The sequence below is a fragment of the Cyphellophora europaea genome (genome assembly GCF_000365145.1).
Source record: "Cyphellophora europaea CBS 101466 unplaced genomic scaffold supercont1.8, whole genome shotgun sequence".
Classification (NCBI taxonomy): domain Eukaryota; kingdom Fungi; phylum Ascomycota; class Eurotiomycetes; order Chaetothyriales; family Cyphellophoraceae; genus Cyphellophora; species Cyphellophora europaea.
The window spans coordinates 877675-901690 of record NW_008481814.1 but is presented as its reverse complement, the minus strand read 5'-3'; the positions used below and the strand labels follow the sequence as shown (position 1 = coordinate 901690).

At 54.5% G+C, this 24016-nt stretch overlaps 7 protein-coding genes across 7 annotated transcripts; 5 read left to right on the top strand and 2 right to left on the bottom strand.

Annotated features, from left to right (window-relative positions):
• Positions 1-1362: 1362 nt before the first annotated feature.
• On the top strand, positions 1363-3869 carry HMPREF1541_08135 (uncharacterized protein; the record flags this gene model as incomplete). The annotated part of the gene is made up of 4 exons (XM_008722455.1): positions 1363-1381; positions 1437-2320; positions 2380-2739; positions 2787-3869. The coding sequence occupies 4 exons, from the start codon at positions 1363-1365 to the stop codon at positions 3867-3869; spliced, it is 2346 nt and encodes a 781-aa protein (XP_008720677.1).
• A 782-nt stretch (positions 3870-4651) lies between these two features.
• On the bottom strand, positions 4652-6388 carry HMPREF1541_08134 (uncharacterized protein; the record flags this gene model as incomplete). The annotated part of the gene is made up of 3 exons (XM_008722454.1): positions 4652-6150; positions 6203-6236; positions 6344-6388. The coding sequence occupies 3 exons, from the start codon at positions 6386-6388 to the stop codon at positions 4652-4654; spliced, it is 1578 nt and encodes a 525-aa protein (XP_008720676.1).
• Positions 6389-7586: 1198 nt separating this feature from the next.
• HMPREF1541_08133 (uncharacterized protein) lies at positions 7587-9056 on the top strand (the record flags this gene model as incomplete). The annotated part of the gene is made up of 1 exon (XM_008722453.1): positions 7587-9056. One exon carries the CDS (start codon positions 7587-7589, stop codon positions 9054-9056), a length of 1470 nt encoding a protein of 489 aa, XP_008720675.1.
• Positions 9057-11270: 2214 nt separating this feature from the next.
• HMPREF1541_08132 (uncharacterized protein) lies at positions 11271-14243 on the bottom strand (the record flags this gene model as incomplete). Its single annotated transcript, XM_008722452.1, has 1 exon — positions 11271-14243. The coding sequence occupies one exon, from the start codon at positions 14241-14243 to the stop codon at positions 11271-11273; it is 2973 nt and encodes a 990-aa protein (XP_008720674.1).
• Positions 14244-17289: 3046 nt separating this feature from the next.
• Positions 17290-18264, top strand: HMPREF1541_08131 (uncharacterized protein; the record flags this gene model as incomplete). The annotated part of the gene is made up of 1 exon (XM_008722451.1): positions 17290-18264. The coding sequence occupies one exon, from the start codon at positions 17290-17292 to the stop codon at positions 18262-18264; it is 975 nt and encodes a 324-aa protein (XP_008720673.1).
• A 1328-nt stretch (positions 18265-19592) lies between these two features.
• HMPREF1541_08130 (uncharacterized protein) lies at positions 19593-20705 on the top strand (the record flags this gene model as incomplete). The annotated part of the gene is made up of 1 exon (XM_008722450.1): positions 19593-20705. One exon carries the CDS (start codon positions 19593-19595, stop codon positions 20703-20705), a length of 1113 nt encoding a protein of 370 aa, XP_008720672.1.
• A 405-nt stretch (positions 20706-21110) lies between these two features.
• HMPREF1541_08129 (uncharacterized protein) lies at positions 21111-23590 on the top strand (the record flags this gene model as incomplete). Its single annotated transcript, XM_008722449.1, has 3 exons — positions 21111-21344; positions 21402-23046; positions 23115-23590. The coding sequence occupies 3 exons, from the start codon at positions 21111-21113 to the stop codon at positions 23588-23590; spliced, it is 2355 nt and encodes a 784-aa protein (XP_008720671.1).
• Between the last annotated feature and the right edge of the window lie 426 nt (positions 23591-24016).

Sequence of the window (24016 nt, the reverse complement as noted above, 5' to 3'; positions counted from 1 at the left end):
AGGGATTGGTCGCGGGAGGCGAGCTGTACCAAAACTAATGAAAATTGACTCGCAGTCAGCGGGTGTCACGGGGGCTGGATTTCTATACGAAACTGCCAGCTCAAGCGCAGATAGAATGTGTTGGTCTCATGAGCGCGATTCGAGACCCATAGCTTACGACGTTCCGAGAACAGCGTGGTTAATAGATACTTCTTCTTGATGACCACGTTCAACAATTCGTTTGCCCTTCTACTTCATGTTCGCAGTTCCTGCAGGTTGATTGAGCAGTAAGCTAAGCCACATTCGGATATCGTGGGGCCACCTTTGAGATGACATCGTTTCAGGTCTGCAGACTCGATTGATTCTTCCATCCCTGATGGCTGCATATCCTTCAGCTCGTAGAAGGTCTTTTCGTGCCATCAAGTACGTCTTGATCTGAATCTCGACCCACAGGAGTCACTGCGCGAATAGGACGCGCGATCTCGCAGGTGACCAAAGAACACGTAAACCTTGACCCTGTTGCGCCTGCTGGCAGAGCGATTCAAATGATGTCGACGACATGGATACCTTCACAACGAAATGATGACTCTTATGGATTGACGACATATTCAGGCGCCTGGGATAGAGATTGAGGCAGGAGCTGTGGCAACACTCGAGCCACGACCTCCTTTTCAGAAACCGCCATCGTGTAGTTGCTGCAGGGGCATGACCCTGCCTGTTGGCTTCGATGATCCGATACGCGAGCTGCTATGTTGACGTGAGGCCCACGGACCCGGGGTCGGAGCACCAGATGGCAGTCCCATTATGACAGCCTTACTGCCGCCTCACTTTAGGCGCGAGCTCGACAGTCCCGTAGCATATGTGGCACAAGAACCCAAAGGTTCGTACTGGAGCGAGACAGCCGCACTGACAGCCTGATGGTACCTGAGGAAGTCGCTGGTAAGCTGCAGCTCATTCGGCTGCAGCCGCCGGGGCGAGGCGACCCTTCCCGAGGACAGAACGATGTGCTGAAGAGGTGAGCACAGAGTAGTGGACGATCCTGGTTTGAAAGCGGCATGAAGGCCACAGATATCGACGGCAGGAGTGACGCAACTCCACGTGGTTCTCAAGAATTGCAGTGACTGCGTTCATTTCGCCATATGCACTGGACAGCCGACAGTATGCGCAGCGAAGTGACAGATTCTTATATTGACACTTTTCTCAACTGTTCGCAACTACTTTGACTCTCGCGCTCTCTCATGCTGTGCCTTCTATCCTTCAGACAACAGTTCTTGGAAAAGCCAGCCTATCACAGCAGATCATCTACCACGAACATCCACCTCCTCAAGACTTCCCCCGAACCAATCATCAAGTAGGTGCGCTGCTATTTGCATCACCGCCATGATGGATGTCAGCTCACTGAGTAAGCCTTGCCCAACGCATCTGTGACCAAAGAAAAGAACTCACAAAGACAATAGGTCTTGCCAGCCTTCTGGGAATGCTCCTGACTCTGATTTCAATAGTCTCGTCTGCCCCGCCGCTACCCATCGACGAGCAGTCCCTCCAGTCTGCCGCATTTGATCTTGCAGAATCCCCGGTCACCGAGCACGCTTCCTTCGAGTCGCACTCGTCAGCACACAAAGACTCAGATGTTGCTGAGGGCCTCGACCTTGCCCCTGACCTTCCTCACCCCCTGGTCCGTCGTGCCGACAGTATCGAAGATCTCTCCACCGCCAATCCCTACAAGTATGAGCTCTGCTGTGTGTATGACTTCTGGAAGGAGTGCGACATCCAGTTCACCTACATCTGTCGCTCAGAATACACTTTCAAATGCAACCTCGACGGCAAGCTCACCTGGCGGAAGGATAACGACGAGTGTCATCAGCAATGTGGCTGCTTCGAACCGGACGTAGTGAGTGGGGACACGACGACTCTTTCACGTCGTCAGGTCGTCGAGGCCGCGAGATTGGAAGCCGCATCACCATTTGACTACGTCGACTACACCCGAAGAATTCCTCGTGGTCGGGAAACTCGCACCACAGCAGGCGGATTCGAGATGGATCTTGCCGCGATTGCATCTATAGGTGGTCATAAGTCACGGTCTGTCTCTTTAGAAGGGAGTGACAACAGTGACTTGGCCATTGGCTCGCCCGAAATCGTCAGCCGCGCCGCTTTACACAACTGGGCCCTTGCTTGCTGGGATAGAGAATACGTACCAGGAGGCGAGTGGCTGCAGGAGAATCGCACGAGGACAGCACTCTGCACGTCACCGCCTTGGGGTTATTCTTGCGACAGCAGTGGAACGACGACTTACCGGGTGCAGAACCATGAAATTTGTGAGAGACGCTGTGTATGCAACAACGTGCGTTGTCATCATCCTCGTCTCTTTGTGCCGAACAGCTTGCTAATCTCGATCAACAGATGGACCCACGTCCACGCTGCATTGATACCATCAAACATAACTTCATCCCTGGATGCCCAGGTGTAGGCTCCCCTGGCCTTCGCCGCTCGATTCCACTGGGGATCGAAGCCAACACCTCTGAGCCTCAGCTGACTACAGACCTGGCCCTGTCTCTGGTTGGCGGTAATGTAAAGCGTGCTGAGCTGCACAACTACGCCATTGTTTGCGCGACAGGTTCAGAAGGAAGATGGACCGCCAATGCTACCTGGACTGCATGGTGTACGCAAGCTCCATATTCCTATAGTTGTACCAGCACCGGTGCAAAGTTCAAACTCCAGTTCCAGCAGTACTGCGAAAGCAATTGCATCTGTGTTGATGTGGTAAGGCCATTGCACCCTCTGTCTAATGTCCCCTAAGATTTTTATAGGACCCGAAGCCTAGATGCATTCTTCTCGGTACCAGAGCGTACACACCCTGTCAGAATGTGGACGGCTCGAAGCGATCCCTAGAACTTCCAAACAACGATGTAAATAACTCTGACACCAACCCCGAAGGCACCATCTCAGCTCTTATGACCACTGCAACTGCCACACTCGACTCTGAGGCCGTCACTCAGGGCCCAGCCCCTGAGGATGCCGCGTGGCACTTGTTTTGTGTTGGGCCAGACACTGATGAAGAGAAGGCTGTCCACACCACGTACTGCGCCAGTGCCCCTCAAGCGTACTCGTGTGACACATCTGGGCAGCCGGTATCGCTCGAGGTTTCTTTGCGTTGCGACAGCCAGTGTTATTGCGTTCCACGAGCCGATGAAAAGGTTTCTGCGACCTGGGAGCTTCCTGGAGTCTCTGATGCGGCTGGAGCGAGACCTGACCCCAGCAGAGCCCTTGCGAAGGAATTGTCACATGACATTTTCGGAGAGCATGAAGACATCTCAACCGAAGATGTGGGCACAGTACAACTATTCGGCAGAGACGCTGAGGCTGGAGGTATGTTTAAGCGACATCTCTATGCCCTCGTCTGCGAGCTCGACGGAGTGCGAGACTCTCAGATCACCAAAGCCTGCGCGAGTGCTCCTCGAGGATATTCCTGCAATCGCTACGGCCACTTGACAAGGGACCGATACGACAATTACTGCGACCAGCACTGTGCTTGTCAGTACATGAACCTCTCCCCAGGAAGAATGGGTGAGACCATCAGCCTGCCCGACGGAGGACTTCCCGTACCTTGTGCATGGTGCAAGCGAGGTGATGATGACACGGAGCCTACTGATAGTTTGACGTCCATCGAGTCCGACAAGTCAGCAGCGGTAAATCACGATGAGGTTTGGGTGCTCGACTGCTCTTCCGAGACCGGTGTCCAAGATTTGGACCTGGTGAAACGCTGTGGTTTCGAGCTCGGGTCTTCCTGCAACGACCAAGGTGAGATTCATTCTGGACGGTCTGGAGATGATCCGGTGTGTGCGTCGCGTTGCTTCTGGTACCAGACGCCCGTGATGTTAAGCGAAGGCTAGTCTTTCATCGTGTCCAAGTCTTTGACGGATCCGAAGGTCATACCTGTGGATACCAGGCGAGACATACGAGTCCTCGGACTGCAAACAAAGCATGGCTATCTGGGGAAAGGTTCAACTCTCAGCTGACATGCGGGCGCTTCGGGGACCTCTAGTCGAAACAAGACGACTCTGACTTGATGTGCCCGAGAACCAGTGACAAGGACTACCATGGGAACCTCGATCAGTTCTCAACGTCACACTGATGGAGGTCGTGGCTGTCGTTCAGCATCATACCCAGCATAATCACGATGTCATGGCAGAGAGAGGAATCAGTCACGCGAAGCGGGGCCTACATCAGTGCTAAAAAGCAAAGATCAAAGGTTGCGTCTATCAGCATAGCAGAATTAGAGATTAACCTAGATAGACAAGATGAAGATCGTAAGATCGGTGACCGAGTAGTTTTAGACAGAGAGTTGGGATGCTCTAGTCATCTCTGTCTGGAGGTATCCTCATGGTATACATGCTTTCCCTGAAGGCGTACTGTTATCTGCTCTTGTCAGACTGAGGTCTCCTCTCAAGTGTTCTCCGATCTGACCAAGCTGACGGCACACGCTCCTTCTCGCTACTGTCGTGCGTGCGTGCTGCAACCCAAGGATTCGTCGTAGTGGAAGCCGAGTGCCGCTATTGAGATTCATTCACCCTTCTGCGGAGTTAGCGACAGTGCAGCGGTTCTCCGCGGCGTTTTTTTCTTCTCCTCTCTCCATTAATAAGTCGGTCGACAAAAACTCGGTGAACGGTCAACATCATATTCCTTCCATGTCATTCCTCGACCACAGCTTCACGGTCCGATCGTGCCCACTGCTGGCGATCCACCTGGCGTCATTGCTCACGTCCACGCTCAGCACATTGCCGGAATGTCCACTCAGCTGCTTGGCCAGCGCCCAGTCGTCGGCGCTGTAGATGTTGACGTTCTTGTCGAAGCCGCTGCTGACGAAGAAGGTGCCAGCCTTGCGCGGCGTGCGCTCTTCCTTGGTGCCGTTGTCCATGTTGACATCGACAATTGACGACACGTCGCCGCCATCGAGGCCCTTGAACCACCGCAGATCCGAGACGTTGCCGCTGTGGGCGCCGAGGCCGCCGGTGGCGCGGACGGCGCGCATGTCCCAGCACTTGACCCAGCCGTCGCCGCTGCCGGAGAGGACGCGGTAGCCGTCGATGCCCCAGTCCAGGCTGTAGATCTCGCGGATGTGCCCGTCCAGGATCATGACCGTGCGGCCGGTGCGGAGATCCCAGATGCGGCCGATCGAGTCGAAGCCGCCTGAGGCGAGCAGGGATCCGTCGGTGTTGAAGCTCACGGCGAAGACTTGACGCGAGTGCCCTTCTTGGAGGAGGAGCTCGGTCGTGGTCTCGACGTCCCAGAGACGCCAGGTCGTGTCGAAGGACGCGGAGGCCAGGTATTTGCCGGAAGGGTGGAATTCGACGCGGCAGACGCGGTCGGTGTGACCCGAGAGCGTGGAGAGCGGGGTGTCCTGAGTCAGGTTCCAAAGATGGATGTCGGAGGCGCCGCCTTGCCCTCCCGAGCCGCTGGCCAGGTTGACGTTCTCGGGTGTTACGGTGGATGTGGGCAGTGTGGCACCGGGAAACCAGCTGATGCCGCCGACGATACCGGTGTGGCCACGTAGGGTTCGGACCTCGTTGAGGTTGGGAACATCGAGGAGCTTGATACCGCCGGCCCAATTGCCTGCCGCGAGGACCTCGCCGTTGGGAGCGAAGCGGGTGATGCTCACAGGTCGCTCTGCGGCGATCTGACTGCCAAATAGCTCGAAGCCGGCTAGTCTCTCCTTGATGGCTTTGCGATGCTTGATATGCGTCCGTAACGGAATTCCACTTTCCTCTCTCTGCCGCTGAACTCGCGCTGCCGCTCTAGGCAGGGAGTATTTGGCCATCTTTCTCCGTGCCTCTAGTAATTCCGGAATTCCTTCAGTGTAGAACTCTTCCTCTTGGTCCGCAGGGGCTTCATCTCCCTCGTGCATTGATACATCCTCGCCCAGACCATCGTCGGCAAGCGTGCTCAGCAGTTCTCGCAGGCGGTCTCGCCGGTCACCGGGGCCTTCGCCGAAGAGGGTGATGGGTTCGCCGAGCTCGCGCAGCCGGGCACGTACCTTTGTGTCATCGGTGGGGACCGCGATAGCGGCGGCCCGGCGCTTGCGGTCGAATTGAGAGAGGAGCGCGGAGGCTCGTTCGGGCGCGATGCCGGCCCCGGCAGCGGTGGCAGCAGGGATATCATAATTGCGGTCGATGGCTGTTGAGATGTTAAATTGCGTTGCGCGAAGAATTGGCGGGCATGAACTCACGAAGGCTGGCAAGGTCGAGACCCGGGCCGTCGTCCTGCGGTTATCGACACTGGTCAGTGGGTGTTGGAGCCCGGGGCAGGTGCCTTTGTTTGAAGCGTGAACAAGCAGGTCTGCAGTAGATGTGGGGGAGTGGGTGCTTACCTCGGGCTCATCGTCGACCCGCGCTTGTCGCGACGGGTGCATCATCTTAGGCGCCGGCTGTGTTATCTCATGCCGGTGCGCAATAAGCAAATGTCGTCGTTGAATCGTGTTCTATAATCAACGCTTGCAAAAGAATCTTGCGACGAAGGAAATCGGTAGCCTTGCCGGAGGAGTCGTAAGGCTGCGTTACAGACACCAAGAGTCGTGGTGAAACGGCAGAAGTTGGAAAGGAAGTTTTAGGCTTCAGTGGAAGTGGCTTTGCTCCTAGTCTCATCTTCGCTCTCTGGAAACGACCCGAAGTTATGATGCAGGTATTCTTGGACCATCGATGGTGCAGTCCTGGGTCGCGCCGGAAGATTCATGATCACAGCTGTTGGCCCGTTGAACCCTTTCGTTCGTCGCGAGTAACAACTGCCAGTAGCGGTCCTACTGTGTGTGAGGCGAACGACGCTGCGTCAGGCTTACGGCCATGCCATTGATACAGAAAGCTCTTGTGAGCACAATTGAGCCGCTTCCAGTCACTTGGAGCGTTTGATTTCTCGAACAAGCGAGATTCAGCCCCAGGGACAGTATAGCCTCCCGCCGCATGTCAGCACCTAACCTTTACCCGCACCATCCTCCAATATTGATGCTTGTTGTGGCAGAACCATGGGCAAGGACTGTCCACGTGGAAGAAGCCATCTTTCGATCCTGGCTGTTACCTCAGCTGGCTGACACCCCACAGACCTGGAGTGAGCAAATGCCTGGGGTTGCCCCCATATCTTCTCTTGTGTCTTGTCTCGCTGCTTTCTTCGCCTCCTTCACCGCCCCTCTAATTGTTCAACAGACGTCATTACGCACGCACTTACATCTACTCTCACACTGTCCAGGTTGCCAAACACGTGAGCTCTATACAGACGCAGCCACATACGGACCGGCACCCGCCTTGGCATAAGCATCAGCCCCTCTGCCGCCACCGTGAAACTTGTGCCTCACCGACGTCGAACGCGGTTTATGAATATCGCAGATTTTGCGATCGTCTGCTTGTTCGACGACTCATGCAGGCCCTAGGCTTGCACATTGACTTGCAAGTCTGTCGATGTCGCTTATTGGGGGCCTGACAAGCAAATGCTTGGGGCTTGGGTCACCGGTATATCGACATTTGACAAAAGCCTGCGAAGCCATCTCGTAAAACTGCTGCGCGCACCCACGACGGCCGCTCCAGATGGTTCCATACTATAGCACACGACTACACTCGGCCACCATGCAACACGAACAGCATTTGGGCGGGAAATGCTGCTGCGACCAGTGTGGCGCGCAGCACAGGAATCACCCTCCAGACAGGACCGCAAGGAACAAGAGCTCTATAGCCTCATCCCGAAACACCCGTAGTCTGCATCCAGCTCGGTTTTCGACATCACAGCAACGCAAGAAACACTTGCTCATCGACAAGCTCTCATCTCCTCCGACTGAAGTAATTCCTGCAGATCAGCGAGTATCCGGTCCCACGCCTGTCAACTTCTTCCCTGTTCCTCGCGATTCAGCAGTCGCAAATTCTATTCAGTACTATTTTGAAGTCTTTAGCTTCGCCATCCACGCTCACAAGTCAGACGCTCCCGATGGCTGGCAAGACAGATCCGGCTTTCAGGAAATGTTGCAGGAAGCTATGAGTGATCCGATGTGGTACTGCGCCAACGTGGCCTTCGCTGAAGGCATGAAAGATCGAACCCTATACGATTCGCGCAAGAAGACCGACATCATCCTCAAATATCAGCACATGGCACTCCTCGAACTCCGTCGCCGACTGCTCGCTGACAAGGACACAGAGGTCCTTCTATGGACCATCACCATCCTCATGGCCCTCGACGTCACCTTCGGCTCTTACGAGTCGTGGAAAGCACATTTCGAAGGCCTAGACCGCATCATATCCATGCGTGGCGGGCTCGAGTCCCTAAACGGCAACATGTACCTGAAGACCAAGGTCATCGGTTTCAACACCTTTTGGCTGTATAAGCAGGTGGTCATGGCCACGGTCCAGGATACGTCGGTCTATCCAAAGCACCCGTTTCCTGCCGAAGTATGCATTGCCATCTCCAAACTTCCTCGTGAACTGGGTGATCTTGCCTTGGACGGCTGCTTCAACTGTCCCCTCATCTCGTTGGCGGCAGATGTTTGTGCTCTTTCGAAGAAATTCCAGCTCGACCGAGAAAAGAAATCCGAAGATCTTCGCCGATTGAAGGTTCTGGGCTACGAGTTGGAGGAGTTGCTGAAAGGCACAGGCTTGAAACATCTGGAGCAGCTCGTTGCTGCCGCCTTAGTCGATTATTGCGTGTCTATGGATACCGATCGTGGCTTGCACTGGCTGCTCACGGGCGCCCTAAGGATGAGAATATCGCACATTTGGTGTAAAGGTGTCACTTATAACAAGAAACATGCAAGGGCTTATGTCTGGTCGGCCAGCATGTTGACAGCCTGCGGTGAGACCTCCTCGCTGACCTTCAAGCTTGGCTCAAAAGTCCTGGACCTTTGTGCGGAGCGCGAGACCCTAGACAGGGCTTATGTCCTTGACATATGCCGCCAGTATATCTGGGACGAATCCCTGACGACCAAGCTGGATTCAAAGCTGGACTTCGACAGCACCCCTTCCGATCGGCCCAAGTCATTATCGAAGTCTCCATCCCCCATGGTCACACTGCCGCCCCGGGAGGGACTCGAGTGGCTCCTAGCCAAGTGATCTGGTAACAAAGATGACCCTCTAGAGTGTTCTGGGGGGCAGCAATTTGAGCGCAGATACTCGCCGATCCCTGGTCGCAGTCATCTCTACATGTCTGCACGGTGTCCTACTCGGTTCAAATTCCACACCTTCCGCTACCATGTCGGACCCTCTTTTCCACCACCTGCCGCAGTACTTACGGACGCATATGTATAAATGGCACGCGTTCCCGAGCAGCAAACGCTCCTCGAAGCCTTATAGGCCGTTTGTCACACCATATTCGATAGGATATGGCACTGATTCTGGCCGGAATCACAGATGTGATCATCCTATACCCGTGCACTCTCTGGCATCATGGGCCCGGGCGTGCTACTACGCCTTGCCGCACACTCGGTGTTGCTGCATACATCCCTATCAGCGAATTGACATCTGACCAGCTCGGCCTGGGGACCGCAGCCCGGCAGCAGCATCAGAAGATTCGACTTGGTTTACAATTGCCTCCAGACAGGCGGTATGCCACTACTGCTTGGCATTCCTCTTCTGTCGAAGACTCCAGCCTGTAAAGGCCATCTTCTCGTCGCCGAAAGGCTACCTTGACCCATCCGCAGCAACAGCCGCTCAAGTAGCCTCGAGATCATCCCGATGGTCTCGGCAGACCGATGGCCCGACAGAAGGGCAGAGCTCAGATGGACAGCGCAAGAGGCAAAGCAAAAATATTCCAACATATAGAGACTTGAAATCGAGCACGCTTCTCTGCCGGGTCGCTCCTTCTGTATACCGCCTGTCTTTCTCTCTCGAGCACGCGCTTTCTTTGTGCGACGTTCTCTTTCTGACAGCTTCTTCCATGATTGAGCTGTCGTGCTTTACACCTTCTGTACAGTGCCTCCTTTGCGATTCCAACGTTTCTTCGTTTCATCTTGCTATCATTATCGCTTCTCCGCTACCACCATCATCAGCTCTAACATGGTACCATCTTCGTCCATCGAGTACGTTCTCGTTCTGGTGACCTGTAATTCACCGCCCTGCATACCTTCTCACAGCTCATAACGGAGTATCGATTGGAGACACCAGCGAGTTTCCACTCACCGATGCCGCTCCGGGCCCTCGAACTCGCCACGTGTTCGATTATCCTGCTTCATGTATGCCTTACACGTCAATGCCTAGCCGCAGCCGCTTGTAATGTTCCCACACGGAAGCTCTCGTGGGCGCTTGTACCATTCGATTTCGCCACGAGTCGACCACTCCTGATTCCAAGGGGAGGAGGACTGACATCAAGGCCGATGAGCTGGATACAGGCCCAGAAACCGGTGGTGCTAGGTGTGTTTCTTGGGAGAGGGTCAATGCTTGTCGTCGTGGCTCTGAGTTCGCTGGCGAAGGAAGGAGTGGTTAGAGACAGCTGCTGGGGATCTTCGGGTGAGAGGTCTGGACGAATGGACGGCGGCTCGGACATCGCGAATCGACACAGTGATCACAGGGCCAGACATGACACATCAAGGGCGCGCACGCATTGCCGCCAACACTTCGATTGGCGAATACAGAAGCAGGAAGTTGATTCAAAGCTGGGAAAAAGCCCAGTGTGGGCAGATCAGATTGCTTGTTGAATGGGATAAGTCAACCTGCACTGAGGAGACTCTGATTGTATACCCATCCCGTGACCTCAACACACGCAGCCAATACCTGGGACCGCTTGCTGTCGAAGACCAGTCACTATCTCCTTCCCAAATCTGTCCGCATCACGACTCTCATGTTCCTTCATCTCGACTTGTCCTGCCACGAGAAGATTGTGCTTACATCCGGCACTACAGCGCCAGGGCGAGCTTCGATGAGGCGTCATCATCTCGAAGAACCTGTTTCTTGCCTTACTCAAACGAAGCGTCCTGCTTCAGCCCCGGCATGGGTGCTTGTACCATTCTCAATGATGTCTCAACCACCTCAAATGACACAGACTTCGTTTAGTCGGTTCAGCTCCTCTCGAAAATAGAGTCAAGCGAGACCTGAAGGTCTGCTAAGTGACCGCTGATCCGTTTTCTCAAAGCCTCGTTTCCTGAGAGTTCTGTGGTATACCAGCGGTACAAGGGACAAAGCCTTAGGGAGCATAAGTGAGCGCCGAGAGTCCTATGCCGCATATCCAGTCGTTTTAGCGAGGGGGAGAAGAGGCCCATGCCCAGGGCGGTACGGCCAAGCCTACCACGCAAACTGCAAAGGAAGGTGCTCTCAAGTCACTGCCTCTCTCGCTCAGGCCACACTGATGAAGCTCCTTTTGATACCTTTGGTCTCTTTCACGGGTACCTCTTCCTCTACTCCCTCTAGCCAGCCTTTGCTGTCTTCCTGTTCGGCAACACGCCTACCAAGGACTCGTAGGCCGGCAAGGTTCCACCCGGCCTCACGCCTTCGTCCCTCAAGTAATGTTCGCAGCTTATGCTTTAGCGTCTCTAGGTCGGCTTTGAGCCCGCCTTGGCTTACTAACTGCCGCTGATGAACCTTGAGCATAAACACCAATATGCGACATGTCAGAGCAGCATTGCGGCCTTCTTCCGCCCACAAGCCGAGGAAGGTAAACAGCGCCGGTAACTGCGAGAATGAGAGTACAAGAAGTGCGTCCTGTAGCGATGCAGCCGGGATCTTCTCGAAGGTTTTTAGCACGTATTCGGAGGCAGAAATGTTGTTCTGCGCGATAGCGAGGATCGGATTCCGCTGTGGCGGTGCGAGCGTCTTGTTCGGGTTTGCAGACTGTAGTTCCTCGTGCTGCCGTACGATCTCGAGGTCTTCGAGACCAAGACTGAGAGCCTCTGCGATTTTCTCACCTGCCATCAACGTCTGTGCGGTTTGCTTGGAAGCATCCACGACGGCACCCTCGGCGTTCGGGTCTTCCGCGGCATTGCGCTCGTCGGCTTCCAGAGAAGTGAGCAGGGTAGACTCGTAGAGGTCCTCGAGTTCTTTCTCCCGCTCTTCCTCAAGGAATATCTGCTCGTCGGTCTGCTGCCAGATACGTATCGACTTATCGTGCGAAGCGCTGGCGACGAAGGCACCGGTGTTGGAAACGGCCAGTGCCCAAATCTCGGATTGGTGGCCAGCCAGAGTTTGGATTTGCTCGAACTTGTCGCCGTCGAAATATTTGATAGTTCTATCTTTTGATGAAGAGAAAAAGTGATGACCGTTGCCGTCATCGTTGGTCGATACAAAGGCGACAGACAGAATCGAGTCCGAATGAGCAAAGAAGGTTTTGTGGCAGTCGCCAAAGTCGAGACCCCAGATGCGGACGTTTTTGTCGGCCGCGGACGACACAAGGAGCTTGCTGTCGTACGAAATCGATATAGATAGAACTGGTAGTTTGTGGCCATAGAGGGTGAGGTATAGCTTGAGGCTGTCGAGGAAGAAGACTTTGATGGTATTGTCGAGGGTGGACACAGCGATGAGGCGGGAATCGGGAGAAAAGCGAACTGCCAGGATGTCGTCTGCGACTTTAAGGGTGCGGGTATGCACCAGCGTGAGCTTGGCCACCTTGCGAGTAGTTCCAAGTACTTCTTCTTGAATGACTTTGAAGTCCCAGAATTTCGCGCTCTTGTCGGCCGACCCAGTGACCAGATTCTTGCCATCAGGCGAGACCTGCATGGACCAGATTTCTCGCTCGTGGGCTTGAATAGTGTCAAGCAGAATAGACGAAGCGATATCGAACAATTCGAGCGTACCCTCTTTTGTACCTATGGCAACAATCTTGTCACCTGGTAGAAAGGTCGCGCAGAGCGCATAGCCGCAGTCGAGTGTCCTCAAGCAGCTTTGTGTTCGAGTATTCCAGATCTTGAGGCTTCCATGAGAGGCGCTTGCGAGCATTCTATCATCGGAGCTCAATGCCAGACAACGGATATCAGTACGATGCCCCGGCGCGTCCACCGAAAGAGTTCTGCTGTAATCGGCAGGTTCTGACTTCTTTGCCTTTGCATCCCCTATCACTGCATCAAACACCTCGAGCTGGTTGTTCGTAGTTGACACCAATACTGAGACTGATTTGCCTGACTTGCCACCAGCCCAGTCTATCGATCGAACCTTCCCTCCCGTGCGAATGGTTAGGTAAGGCACAATGAGGTCGGTCACCGACGCTGTGGCTGGATCAATGGTAGCGTTGTCCGACTTGGCCTGATCCAGTTCGCCGCCTGCCTTTTCCCTCTTCCTTCTTTGCTTGCGTGCCAGCGCTTTCCTGATTTCGATCTCGGACCGTATGTAAAAGACTTCGACGGCTTTCTCGGTGCCGTGCACGGCAAGCAGATTGCGCTTTGGGTGAAAATTTATGCCGGTCGTCCGTTCTCTTCCTGATCTGTAGAACGTCCCTCGATCGATAAGAATCTTCTGTTGATTATTGGAAGCGTTCGGCGCTTTCTGATTCATCGCTGCGGAATTGATCAGCCATGCCTTCAACTCACCCTCATTGCCCGCAGTCACACAGACAGATGCGTCTGGGTCTATTCCCAACGCCCAGCATTCCCCGTTTGTCTGCGCCACATGGGTCTCAACACAGTGCTGAGTTGATAGATCCCAAACCTTTATGAGGGAGTCTTTTCCTGTGGAAATCATGTGATCATAGGCTGCGGGCTCGTCTGAAGCCGAGTCCGCTTCGCCTGGCTGCGGACAGAGAAACTGAAGACCCGTGATCTGGTCTTTGTGCCCTCGTAATCGGTATAGGCCTACCTCGCCGATCAGGTCCCATACAATGACATCCGTGTCTTTGGATCCACTGGCAAGACGTCCCCCCGGCTTATCAAAGACTAATTGTGTAATGGCGGACTTATGACCGTTGAATGTTATGATTATCGTTGATGTCACTGCGTCCCAGACCCGGATCTTGCCGTCATTATACCCGACCGCGTAGAGATCGGGTGCAGCGGCGCATCTTGTGATAACCGTGACAGGAGCACTGTCGTCGCTTACCCTCCATGTATCCACCAGCTCTCCCTTCTTGATGTCCCATGTCAGAACGCTTTCGTTGGCGCCGACGATGGCCCGGCCGGATCCAGCTACCGTGGACCGAGACGATTGAGGAGCATTGTCGCTGGAAGAATCCCAAACAGCGTTGGAGGCGGCGGAGCAAATCTGGCCAAAGGTCTTCGAGTGCTCGAACTTCCTGTAGACGTAAGTAATGAGTTTTGCCGTCACTCGCTCATGGGACTTACAAATATGACTTGACCATGATTCACAGTGCCGTACGGTAGACATGGTGGGCTCGCAACCGCATCTGTTGCGACTTTTTTTTAGAGAGCCAACTGGAATGCCAAGAGTTGGAGAAGCAGTGACGAGGCTGTAGCTCCAAGTTAAGGCTGAGAAATCAAATGACCAAATCGAATTGCTGTTGCTTGCAGTCACAGAGCGATTCAGGATTCGACCATCCCGGGCCATACTCCGTACGATTCACTCGGGCGTTTCCGCTGGGGCGACATTCGCGTTGACAACACCGTTATCACACAGAGGACCGCGACGGCTTTTTGGTGCCTTGAACGATGTACGCACGAAAGTCCAATCACAAAAATGCCTGGACATGGCCAATCAGCGAGGTGAAGCCGAAATTCATATGGGATGCCGGCGTTCATTGGCTGTAGCTAGCATGTTATCACAATGGACATCGCTGATTCCATGCTCACGGCTTCTCCCTGGCTGAGTTCTAGGCAGAAGGTGAGGCGGATCATGTAAGGAGGCAACGCCGACCAACCCGGCTACGCAGCAGCTGCCGAAGACCCGTCGAGGAAAGAAGCGGCTGCCTGAAAAGGTCAGAAGATTTCACATGACTGGGTGGTCAACAAGATCCCTGTCAAAACTGATCATCGGAAACGAGCCCCCAGCCTCTTTGAGGCGCATGCCCAGGCGGTCTGCAGTATCGGAGGAGGAGGCTGGGAAGTCTGAGGTGAGTCGCTCCGAGTGTGGTTTTCTCATTTGGCATCACTTCGGATTGCTCATGCTCAGGGCAACACGACTAAGGACGGTTTCATCCTACTGAGCTGAGATTCGCTGCCCAATCGGGCAGATAGAAGCGAATGTTGCATCATGTCCAACGCTTAACCGAGGATGCATACACGGACCGTAGTAAGGCAGCGACGCGCTACACAGTGCAAGACTCGAGAATGAGACCCTCCATTGGCCCCTTCCGATTCTTGTACGGATTCTCGTTTGCCAGATCTCGCCTGAATTCGTATAGGAAGTGAAGGAGTAGAAAGGAAGAGCTTGGTGGGGCAGGAGTAAGAATGCGACGCGTGGATTCGGCGCGCACGCTAGGCAGGAGCGGGTGAAGTATGTTCCCGTGTCAGCACCGCCTTGCTTTGCTTGCCACGCTGCCAACTCGTCCCAGTGTGCCTGTGAGCCTCTGCGTGACCCAAGGACTCAAGCGCCCCGCTTTCTTTTCCTTCGACCGTCGGCCATCGGCACCTCGTTTGACTCTGTCCCTCGCGCTCTTTTGCTTCAGGCATCGCGCCATCATCCGATCCACGATCACCCTTCTTAGCCGCTCGCCCGCCAACCAAATCTCTCTCTTCTTCTCTTCCCTTCCCATCTCTCCCACTGGGCCAATCGCCACACTGCTTCATCTATATCACTGGCCCAATCAGCTCTCTATTCACTGATTGATTGATCGTGCACTGTCGCGCTACTTTCGAGCCTCTCTCACGTGCATCGGCCACAGTTTTGCTGCCCGCTGACCGTCTCACACTTGGGCCGCACTTGTTTTTCCTCGACCATTCAGCGCCTCGTCGCGCCCCAGCTTTTCGACAACGAATCACTTTTCCTGCCTCTACGGAGTATCAAATCAGCTGATTTTCAGAGTGTCGCTTGCGCCCTCACGAATCACCAGATCCCCGTTCCTGGTAAACACTGTCAACGTCCTATCAGCGTCGCCGCCGACAGTAGTCTCCCAATAAACGTCTCGTCGCGACAAAATCGCCCGCGACAAGCTCCAAGTCGCCACCTCATTAGCCAGCCAACACCCCATCCGCGGCTATCCTTCCGCCTACACCGCTACCATTCGACCAACATACCCATTATTCTGCTATTGTGACGTCGCAGAATAAACCATAGACGCGAGCTCATGTACCGAGTCGCATAGCTACAGTCCACCTCAGCTCACGGCTGCACACAGTCTGCGCATCGCCATTGCGACGTTACCGCCTGTCAGCAACGCATACCAACTCCTAAGCCCTTGCGGACTGAACTCCGCCCGCGCTCTCCAGCTTCGCTACCGGCACAAGGCGAAGACATCGGCCGCACGAGAATAGATCCCGACGTGGTTCTTCCGTTACTTTGTGGCACACCGAGACCGTGCTAAGAGGTGAGTTGCATGTGCCAGCGCATCAAGCTGCAGGCGGACCCGGGACCCCAATGACCGCATCGAGAGCTTGCCCACCCTGCCTGGCCCCTCCAATGATTCCACTTACCGTCTCGAAGAACCAATACTAATACACGACAGCGGTCGCCTCAGCTCGCCAGTCGAATCACACGCGCATCTAGTCGTCGCCCTCGAATCATTCTCCTGCGGTCCACGCCTCCACTTAGAATCGCGACTCTCAAGCGTCGCGAGTGTAATACTACCGCCAACGGTCCGAGCCTTCGTTGAGTGTTATTCCAGCGACACGCTTCGAGCGCGCAAAGAAACCTCAGGGCAGAAGCAGTCGCTCGGGCACGTCTCTGCGCCACAGCCACATTTCACTGCCTGCTTGTGCCGCATTTGACAACGCATCAAGCGCGACACCGACTCTAACCCGGTCTGCACGAGAGCCCAATCCGAGGCGCGGACCCTGCTCACCGGCACGTCATTTCCCTTCAGCACAGCCTTGATATTTGGATGATATCGAGGGAGTGTGAGGTGTCGCTGCGAGCTCAAGAAAGCAATAAGCAACCCGCCCCATCACTGGTAGTCCCACCGAAGGTTAGTATTGGTGCCCACTGTCTGATCCAGTGACCGTCCGCTGCTGCGCTAGCTGCTAACGCAGGGGACCAGCCTTCGACCTACATATTCCTAGCTCCTCGAATCAGAGCACTGAATCCCTTTGTCGCTTTAATTCCAGGGAACACGGTCCAAGAAGCGCGCCTCAGCCTGCTCAGCAATCCGCCGTTGCCGCACCTCGTCGCGCTTAGCTGGTCCAGTCTCACCTGACCGTGGCCACGGTTGCAGCTTCTTGCACCTGTTATCGTGCGCAACTACCTGCGGCCCGCTGCTGCCATCCGCACCTGCATCCAACTTACCTAACCTCTCTTCCAACCCACATCAACCACGTTCAAGATGGAATACCCACCACAATATCAACATACTCAGCACCCACACTTGCAAAGCGGCTACCAGACCTCTCCACAAAACGCTGGTCCCGGTGCTCTGACCTCGCCGTCGGGTCCTCAACCGCACATGCAGCAACACAACCCTAATCAAGCATCGCCCATTCTCCCATCGCAGACCCAGAGTCATTACCAACCACAGTCGGCCGGTACGGTCCACCAATCCATGGGCTACCCCCAATATGGTGTACCTGGCAACCTACCTCAAGGCTATGGCATGACTGTCCCTCAGGCTGCAGCAATGGCCACAGCTGCTGCATCTGGTATGTATAACAGCATCTCTCCACACGAACCTTCGCTAACCTTTGCGCCAGGCCAAATGCCATCGATGGCTCAAGGTGTCAGCTTGCAACAGGGTGCTCCTATGAGCAACTCGCAAAGAAGAATGAGCCAGCACATGAGCAGTCCTCATGGCCAAGTCTCTCAGCCAGCTATGAACCACAACATGCCCCGTCAGTCTGTTCCTCCAGCGATGCCGCCGCCGCACCAGGTCCAACAGCCTCAAGAGGAGATAGTCGCTGGCGGCGCCGAAGAGTCCCCACTCTACGTCAATGCTAAGCAGTTCCATCGCATCCTGAAGCGACGCGTTGCTCGTCAGAAGCTAGAAGAGCAGCTGCGATTGACCTCGAAGGGACGTAAGCCGTATCTGCACGAGTCTCGTCACAACCATGCCATGCGCCGACCGCGCGGGCCTGGCGGCCGCTTCCTGACGGCCGATGAAGTCGCTGCTATGGAAAAGGGCGAGAACCCTCTCGCCGAGAACGGGCAAACGCCCGCCAGCAAGAAGTCGGATAGCGGTGGTTCTGGGACCAAGCGCAAAGCTGATTCCAACAACGAGAACGAAACCCCGGCTAAGAAGAACAAAGTGGCCAGTGAAAGTGCGGAAGAAGACGACGACGAAGAGGGCGAGGAGGATCTTAGTTGAGCGGGACCTCGTGTCCTGCCATCTTTCAACGACTCTTTCCTTTGTCTTGCACCGTGGAAGGACTGCCATTTAGCAAGCGTTGTGTTTCGTGGACCGGATCAAGCGCAGGGATTGCTTTACGGGGGATTACCGGGAATCACTGGGACAGCATCGATTACGTGAATGACATCAACACAAGCAACAAGAGAGGTTTACGGGCTCACGCCAGGGGACAACAGAGTCGAGGAAGAAGAGCTCAACTCCAACAACACTACATTCGTTACCATCAAGATACCCCCGCATTTTTCATTGAGTCTGGACAGTCGTTTCCGCAAGGAAGCCACGGGAAAAGGATGTCGATACCCTCTGTGGGTCTTGTCAATGAGGTCCGAGATTGCAACAGACAGGATTTAAGAAAGAGACCGCCAGCGGCAAAACCACCACTGTGGTACTAAATATGAAGGGGCGCGGTCATCGTCAGCGTTCAGGGACCGGGAGAAGGGAGACACCAGTTTGCTACGATCGTTACGCCCGTCTGCGACGAGTTTCCTTTACTCATTACTGTTTCTGTCGCACCCGATGTGATGTTAGTGAGCTATTTAATAGGAGGAGGCATTCGATTCTGAGCGAAATGGAGGGAACCTGCCGGGTGCAGAGCGTCAACATTCGACCTACTTAGCTTCAAATTAAGTGAACAAAGCGTACATAATACCTTTATAAAACTGATTTTCGATCACATCAGCTCCTTCTAGCCTCTTCCTGGCCAATGTTGCGGTCAGAAAGGTAGCATACGACTGAGATGGGTTCAGGAGCAACTCAAGTTTATCTCGGAACAGTCCGACGTGTTTTTGCTATTACACATTTCCCAACATCCTCTTGAATACAAATATGACACGTGCATGCCTAAACATTGAGAACTCTAGAAGGCGAACTGCACGCGATCCAACATCCAACATCCAACATTGGCCAAGATGCGGGATTCCACCCCGCAACTTGACATGTGATCGGTGGTAGCCGCGTGCCTTTTCTGACGTACATCGGGCGAGCGGCTGTTGCGCATGTCTTGGTCCAGCATCGTCCATCTCTCCGCGCAGACACTGTATATTTCCTATAGCTGCTAACCACGCTATCTTTCCACGAGCAGGGAAATCATACGGAACTTTCTACATCTACGATCGCGATCATTGGTTCCTCATCGATTTCATACAGCTCCCCTGAGCCTGCTCGCGATCTCTACGAAGCTATAGTCTACCCCCGCAGCTTGCACCTCGGAGGTTTGCTCACGCAAGCACTGTCTTCTTGCGCGACCAAGTACATAGCCGATGGCTAAGCGATAGACAGCTGTCAAGATGGTCGAGCTCATACATCCTCCTGACCCTCAAGGACTCCTACCGCCTCTGCTGGCCTGTCTACCGACGGCGTTCGCCTCGACAAGGCCACCTCCTGCTCTACTACCGCTTTTGTCACCCATCCTACGGCAACGAGTACAACTCATATCGGACCCTCACGATAACTGGCTTAGACTCTTATGTTGGGATCGCACCAAGTCGGAGACGCTGAAAGAACAGGTGGAAAATGCCACTTTCGAACCTCACCCAGTGTCGGGTGAAATCGAGGTTGGTGACGTAGAGCCGATTACATACAAGCGTGAGGACGAAGAGACATTACGAGCCCAAATGCAACTGGCCGAATGGCCGTTTGCGCCGATATTCGTCTGGTGTTCCGGTGGGGAAGATGCTAGTGGCTGGAAGCTGGCCGAACTGCTTCCTGCACCCATAATCGATGACTCGTGGTCTCCATCTATTCAACAGGCGAACGACACATCATCAACCAGGATCGTGAACGAGGCGCTTCGAGCAGCCGACACCGGGCTTGCCGGGCCTGGCTCCAATCTGTCCGTGCCAAAGAACGACGAGGATGATTATTGGGCACAGTATGACCAGACTCCGGATGGCCGGACCCCAGCCAGGAAGTCGTCAGTGCAGCCAGGTGCGGCAGGTCCTTCAGAAGATGATTACTACGCGCGATACGCCAATGTCCAGCCTGCTATGGACAACCATGATCCGGACGAGGAAATGCAGAACGGCACCGAGTCTACCCTGAACGGGCACGCCCTGGCACAGATCCAAAGCGCCAGCGTGCACACTGAACAAACTACCAGCCCACCTCCATATCAAGATCAGGATCCCATGGATACGGGCGATGCGGATGAGAAAGATGTTGAGGTTAGGCAGCCGGTGCCCACCTCACCTTCTTCTAGAGGAGGTTCTGACGCGATTGCCCGCCTGGAAGACACAGCAGAGAGGTACAACGCGTCTGACATTGGCATCCGACAGCATATTGGAACCACGATGAAAAGTTTGTATCGCCTGGCGAAAAGCACTGGCATGGATCGCGAGGAGTTTGACCGACTTGTGAATCGCGAACTGGAGACGTTGAGCATCTTGGATCGCAACGAGTGACTGGACCCCTCGAGGGAGAATTAGCTTGTATATACTAGCCCTGCATAGCCCTGCATAGCATAGCGCCATCCATATCATGATTATCATTAGGAGAATGGGAGAATGGCCACTGGACCCCTTTCTAGCCACAGCCCTACATGTCCATCAGGCCAGCTTGGCGTGACAAGGGGTAGCCCCCGTGCTCTCCGCAGCTACACGTGAAATTGTTCAGGACACCTACTCTGTCACCCATTACGCGTCTCTTCCATTAATCCTCGTCTTCTTTCGCTGTCGTCACAATTGAAACTTCTATGTGAAGGGACTCTTTGCGTCGACCTTCGTTCCCATGTACTAGTTTCCATCTCCCACTCGAACTTTCGCCCTGTGCCTCACTATCTTCTCCCCACCCTCCGACCACAGGCCGTTATGTCTACGCCGAACAACACTCTACGCCAGCGCGGCCCTAAAGAGCAACAGAAAGCCAATGGGAAACCGAAAGATGACCTGCGGAGTGTGCTCGATTCTCCCAAACAGGCTAATGTGAGCGAGTGGGACTATAAGCTGGCATTGGCCATTATCACTGCATTGGCCTTCGTGACCCGATTCTTTGGCATCAGTCACCCGAACGAAGTCGTCTTCGACGAGGTGCATTTTGGAAAGGTATGAACAATTCCATCTGAGAACGGTCGGACCCGCGCATGCTGAATAGCTCACTAGTTTGCTTCCTACTACCTACAACGCACCTACTTCTTCGATGTGCACCCTCCCTTCGGCAAACTACTCTTTGCTTTTGTTGGCTGGCTCGTAGGATACGATGGCGAGTTCAAGTTCGAAAATATTGGCGACTCTTACATTACCAACAACGTTCCCTATGTCGCCTACCGAGCCTTGCCTGCGCTTCTCGGATCTCTAACTGTCCCGACCGTCTTCTTGATCATGTGGGAGTCTGGTTACTCCCTCCCAGCCTGTGTCCTCTCGGCTTGCTTAGTCCTCTTCGACAACTCCCATATCGGTCAAACCAGGCTCATCCTCCTCGATGCGACCTTGGTCTTCTTCATGGCCACCAGCGTGCTTTGCTATGTTCGCTTTTACAAGCAGCGACACTTGCCCTTTGGCCGCAAGTGGTGGAAGTGGCTACTGATGACTGGCTTCAGCATGAGCTGCGTCATCTCGGTCAAATATGTCGGAACCTTCATCTTTGTCACCATCGGCGCAGCCGTCTGCATTGACTTGTGGGGTTTGCTCGATATCAATCGCAAGGAGGGCGCATTGGACATGGTCACATTTGCCAAGCACTTTGCTGCTCGAGCTGTAGGCTTGGTCATCGTGCCATTCATGTTCTATCTTTTCTGGTTCCAAGTCCACTTCGCCGTTCTCACCCGGTCTGGACCCGGTGACGACTTCATGACCCCCGAATTCCAGGAAACCTTGAGCGACAACATCATGCACGCTTCGGCTCTGGACATCCTCTACTACGACCAGATCACGATGCGACACAAGGATACCAAGGTCTTCCTCCACAGCCACGATGAGAAGTATCCGCTCCGCTACGACGATGGCCGCATTTCCAGCCAGGGCCAGCAGGTCACCGGCTATCCTTTCAACGACACTAATAATGTTTGGGAGATATTACCCAACACTCCTAACCCGGATGGCTCCCATCGTGGCTCGGCTGTTATGAACCACGATGTTGTCAAACTACGCCACGTCGGCACGGATACATTCCTTCTCAGTCACGATGTTGCGTCGCCATACTATCCCACCAACCAAGAGTTCACTACTGTCAGCCCAGAGCTTGCTGCCGAGAAGCGCCACAATGATACCCTGTTTGAGGTGAGAATCGAACAAGGGAAGAAGAAGACGCCCTTCCGCTCCAAGTCCGGCCAGTTCAAGCTGGTCCACTTCCCCACCAGGGTCGCTATGTGGACGCACACCAAGCCACTTCCCGAGTGGGCGCACAAGCAGGCCGAAATCAACGGCAACAAGAACATTCAGCAGCCCTCCAACATTTGGTACGTTGACGAGATCGCGAACATCCCTGAAGATTCGCCGCGCTTGAGCAAGGAGCCTCGCAAAGTCAAGCACGTGCCCTTCTTGAAGAAGTATTTCGAGCTGCAGCGCAGCATGTTCGCCCACAACAATGCACTTACCTCTTCACACCCATACGCCTCTTTGCCATTCCAGTGGCCTTTCCTGCTTCGTGGCGTCAGTTTCTGGACCCAGGAGTCGACCCGGCAGCAGATCTACTTCCTCGGTAACCCGATAGGCTACTGGATCGCATCGGCCATCCTCGCCGTTTTTGGCGGCATCTGGGCCGCCGACCAGCTTTCATTGCGCCGCGGCATAGATGCTCTTGATCAGCGTAAGCCTTTCCCTCCTCGTGCCTTCTTCCCCCTACCACTTCAGTCCCCCGCTCACATTTGCCCACAGGAACTCGTTCTCGTCTCTACAACAGCACCGGCTTCTTCTTCCTCTGCTGGGCTGCCCACTACCTTCCCTTCTACCTCATGGGTCGTCAGCTCTTCTTGCATCACTACCTACCCGCGCACCTCGCCTCATGCCTCGTCGCCGGAGCCATTGTCGAATTTGTCTTCAACGTCGAACCCAATGTCGACCTGGACTCCCCCACCGCCGTAGCTTCCAAGATCAGCGAGAAATCGAAGCAGTATGTTCCGTCAGCAGTGCAGGAGAAGGCGGCAGCCGGGAGGCGGAGGTTCCAGACGGCCAAGGAGCGCATGGCGGGCCAGAGCCTGCTGCCGACGTGGATTGCGGTGGCGGTGATTCTCGCAGCCGTGCTGTACGGCTTTGTGTTCTTCTTCCCACTCACTTATGGCTGGCCAGCCCTCGATATCGCGCAGGTGAACCGCCGGAAGTGGCTGGGCTATGATCTCCACTTTGCGAAATGAGTGGACGCATAAGGGACTGGAGGTGGAAGCAAAGAGTGTGAGACAAATGTCCCGGCTACCTGGTGAATCTTTTCAGTCCTGGCCTGGATGGACGGACTTTTGAATTGGTGCTCCACTCGTACGGAACGGAGGAAGTCAGGACTCGGGCTTGGTTTCTGCTCCGTGTCGATCTTCGCATACACGACACCGGGCGCGCAAATGCAAGGACTTGGAAACTGTCCTATCCCCCGTCAATTCGATCGACGTGACGTAACTCGCCCCTCTTTGCGACACGTCGTCAAGCACAACAAGCGGGCTGGGCTCAGCTTACGAGGCTGGGGATGCGGGAAGTCCTACACTACCGTCTTCAGGAACATCGGGCTGCTCTTCGGAATACCAGAAAAGTACTTGTATCGATGCGTCATGCTTGAAAGATAATCATTTTAA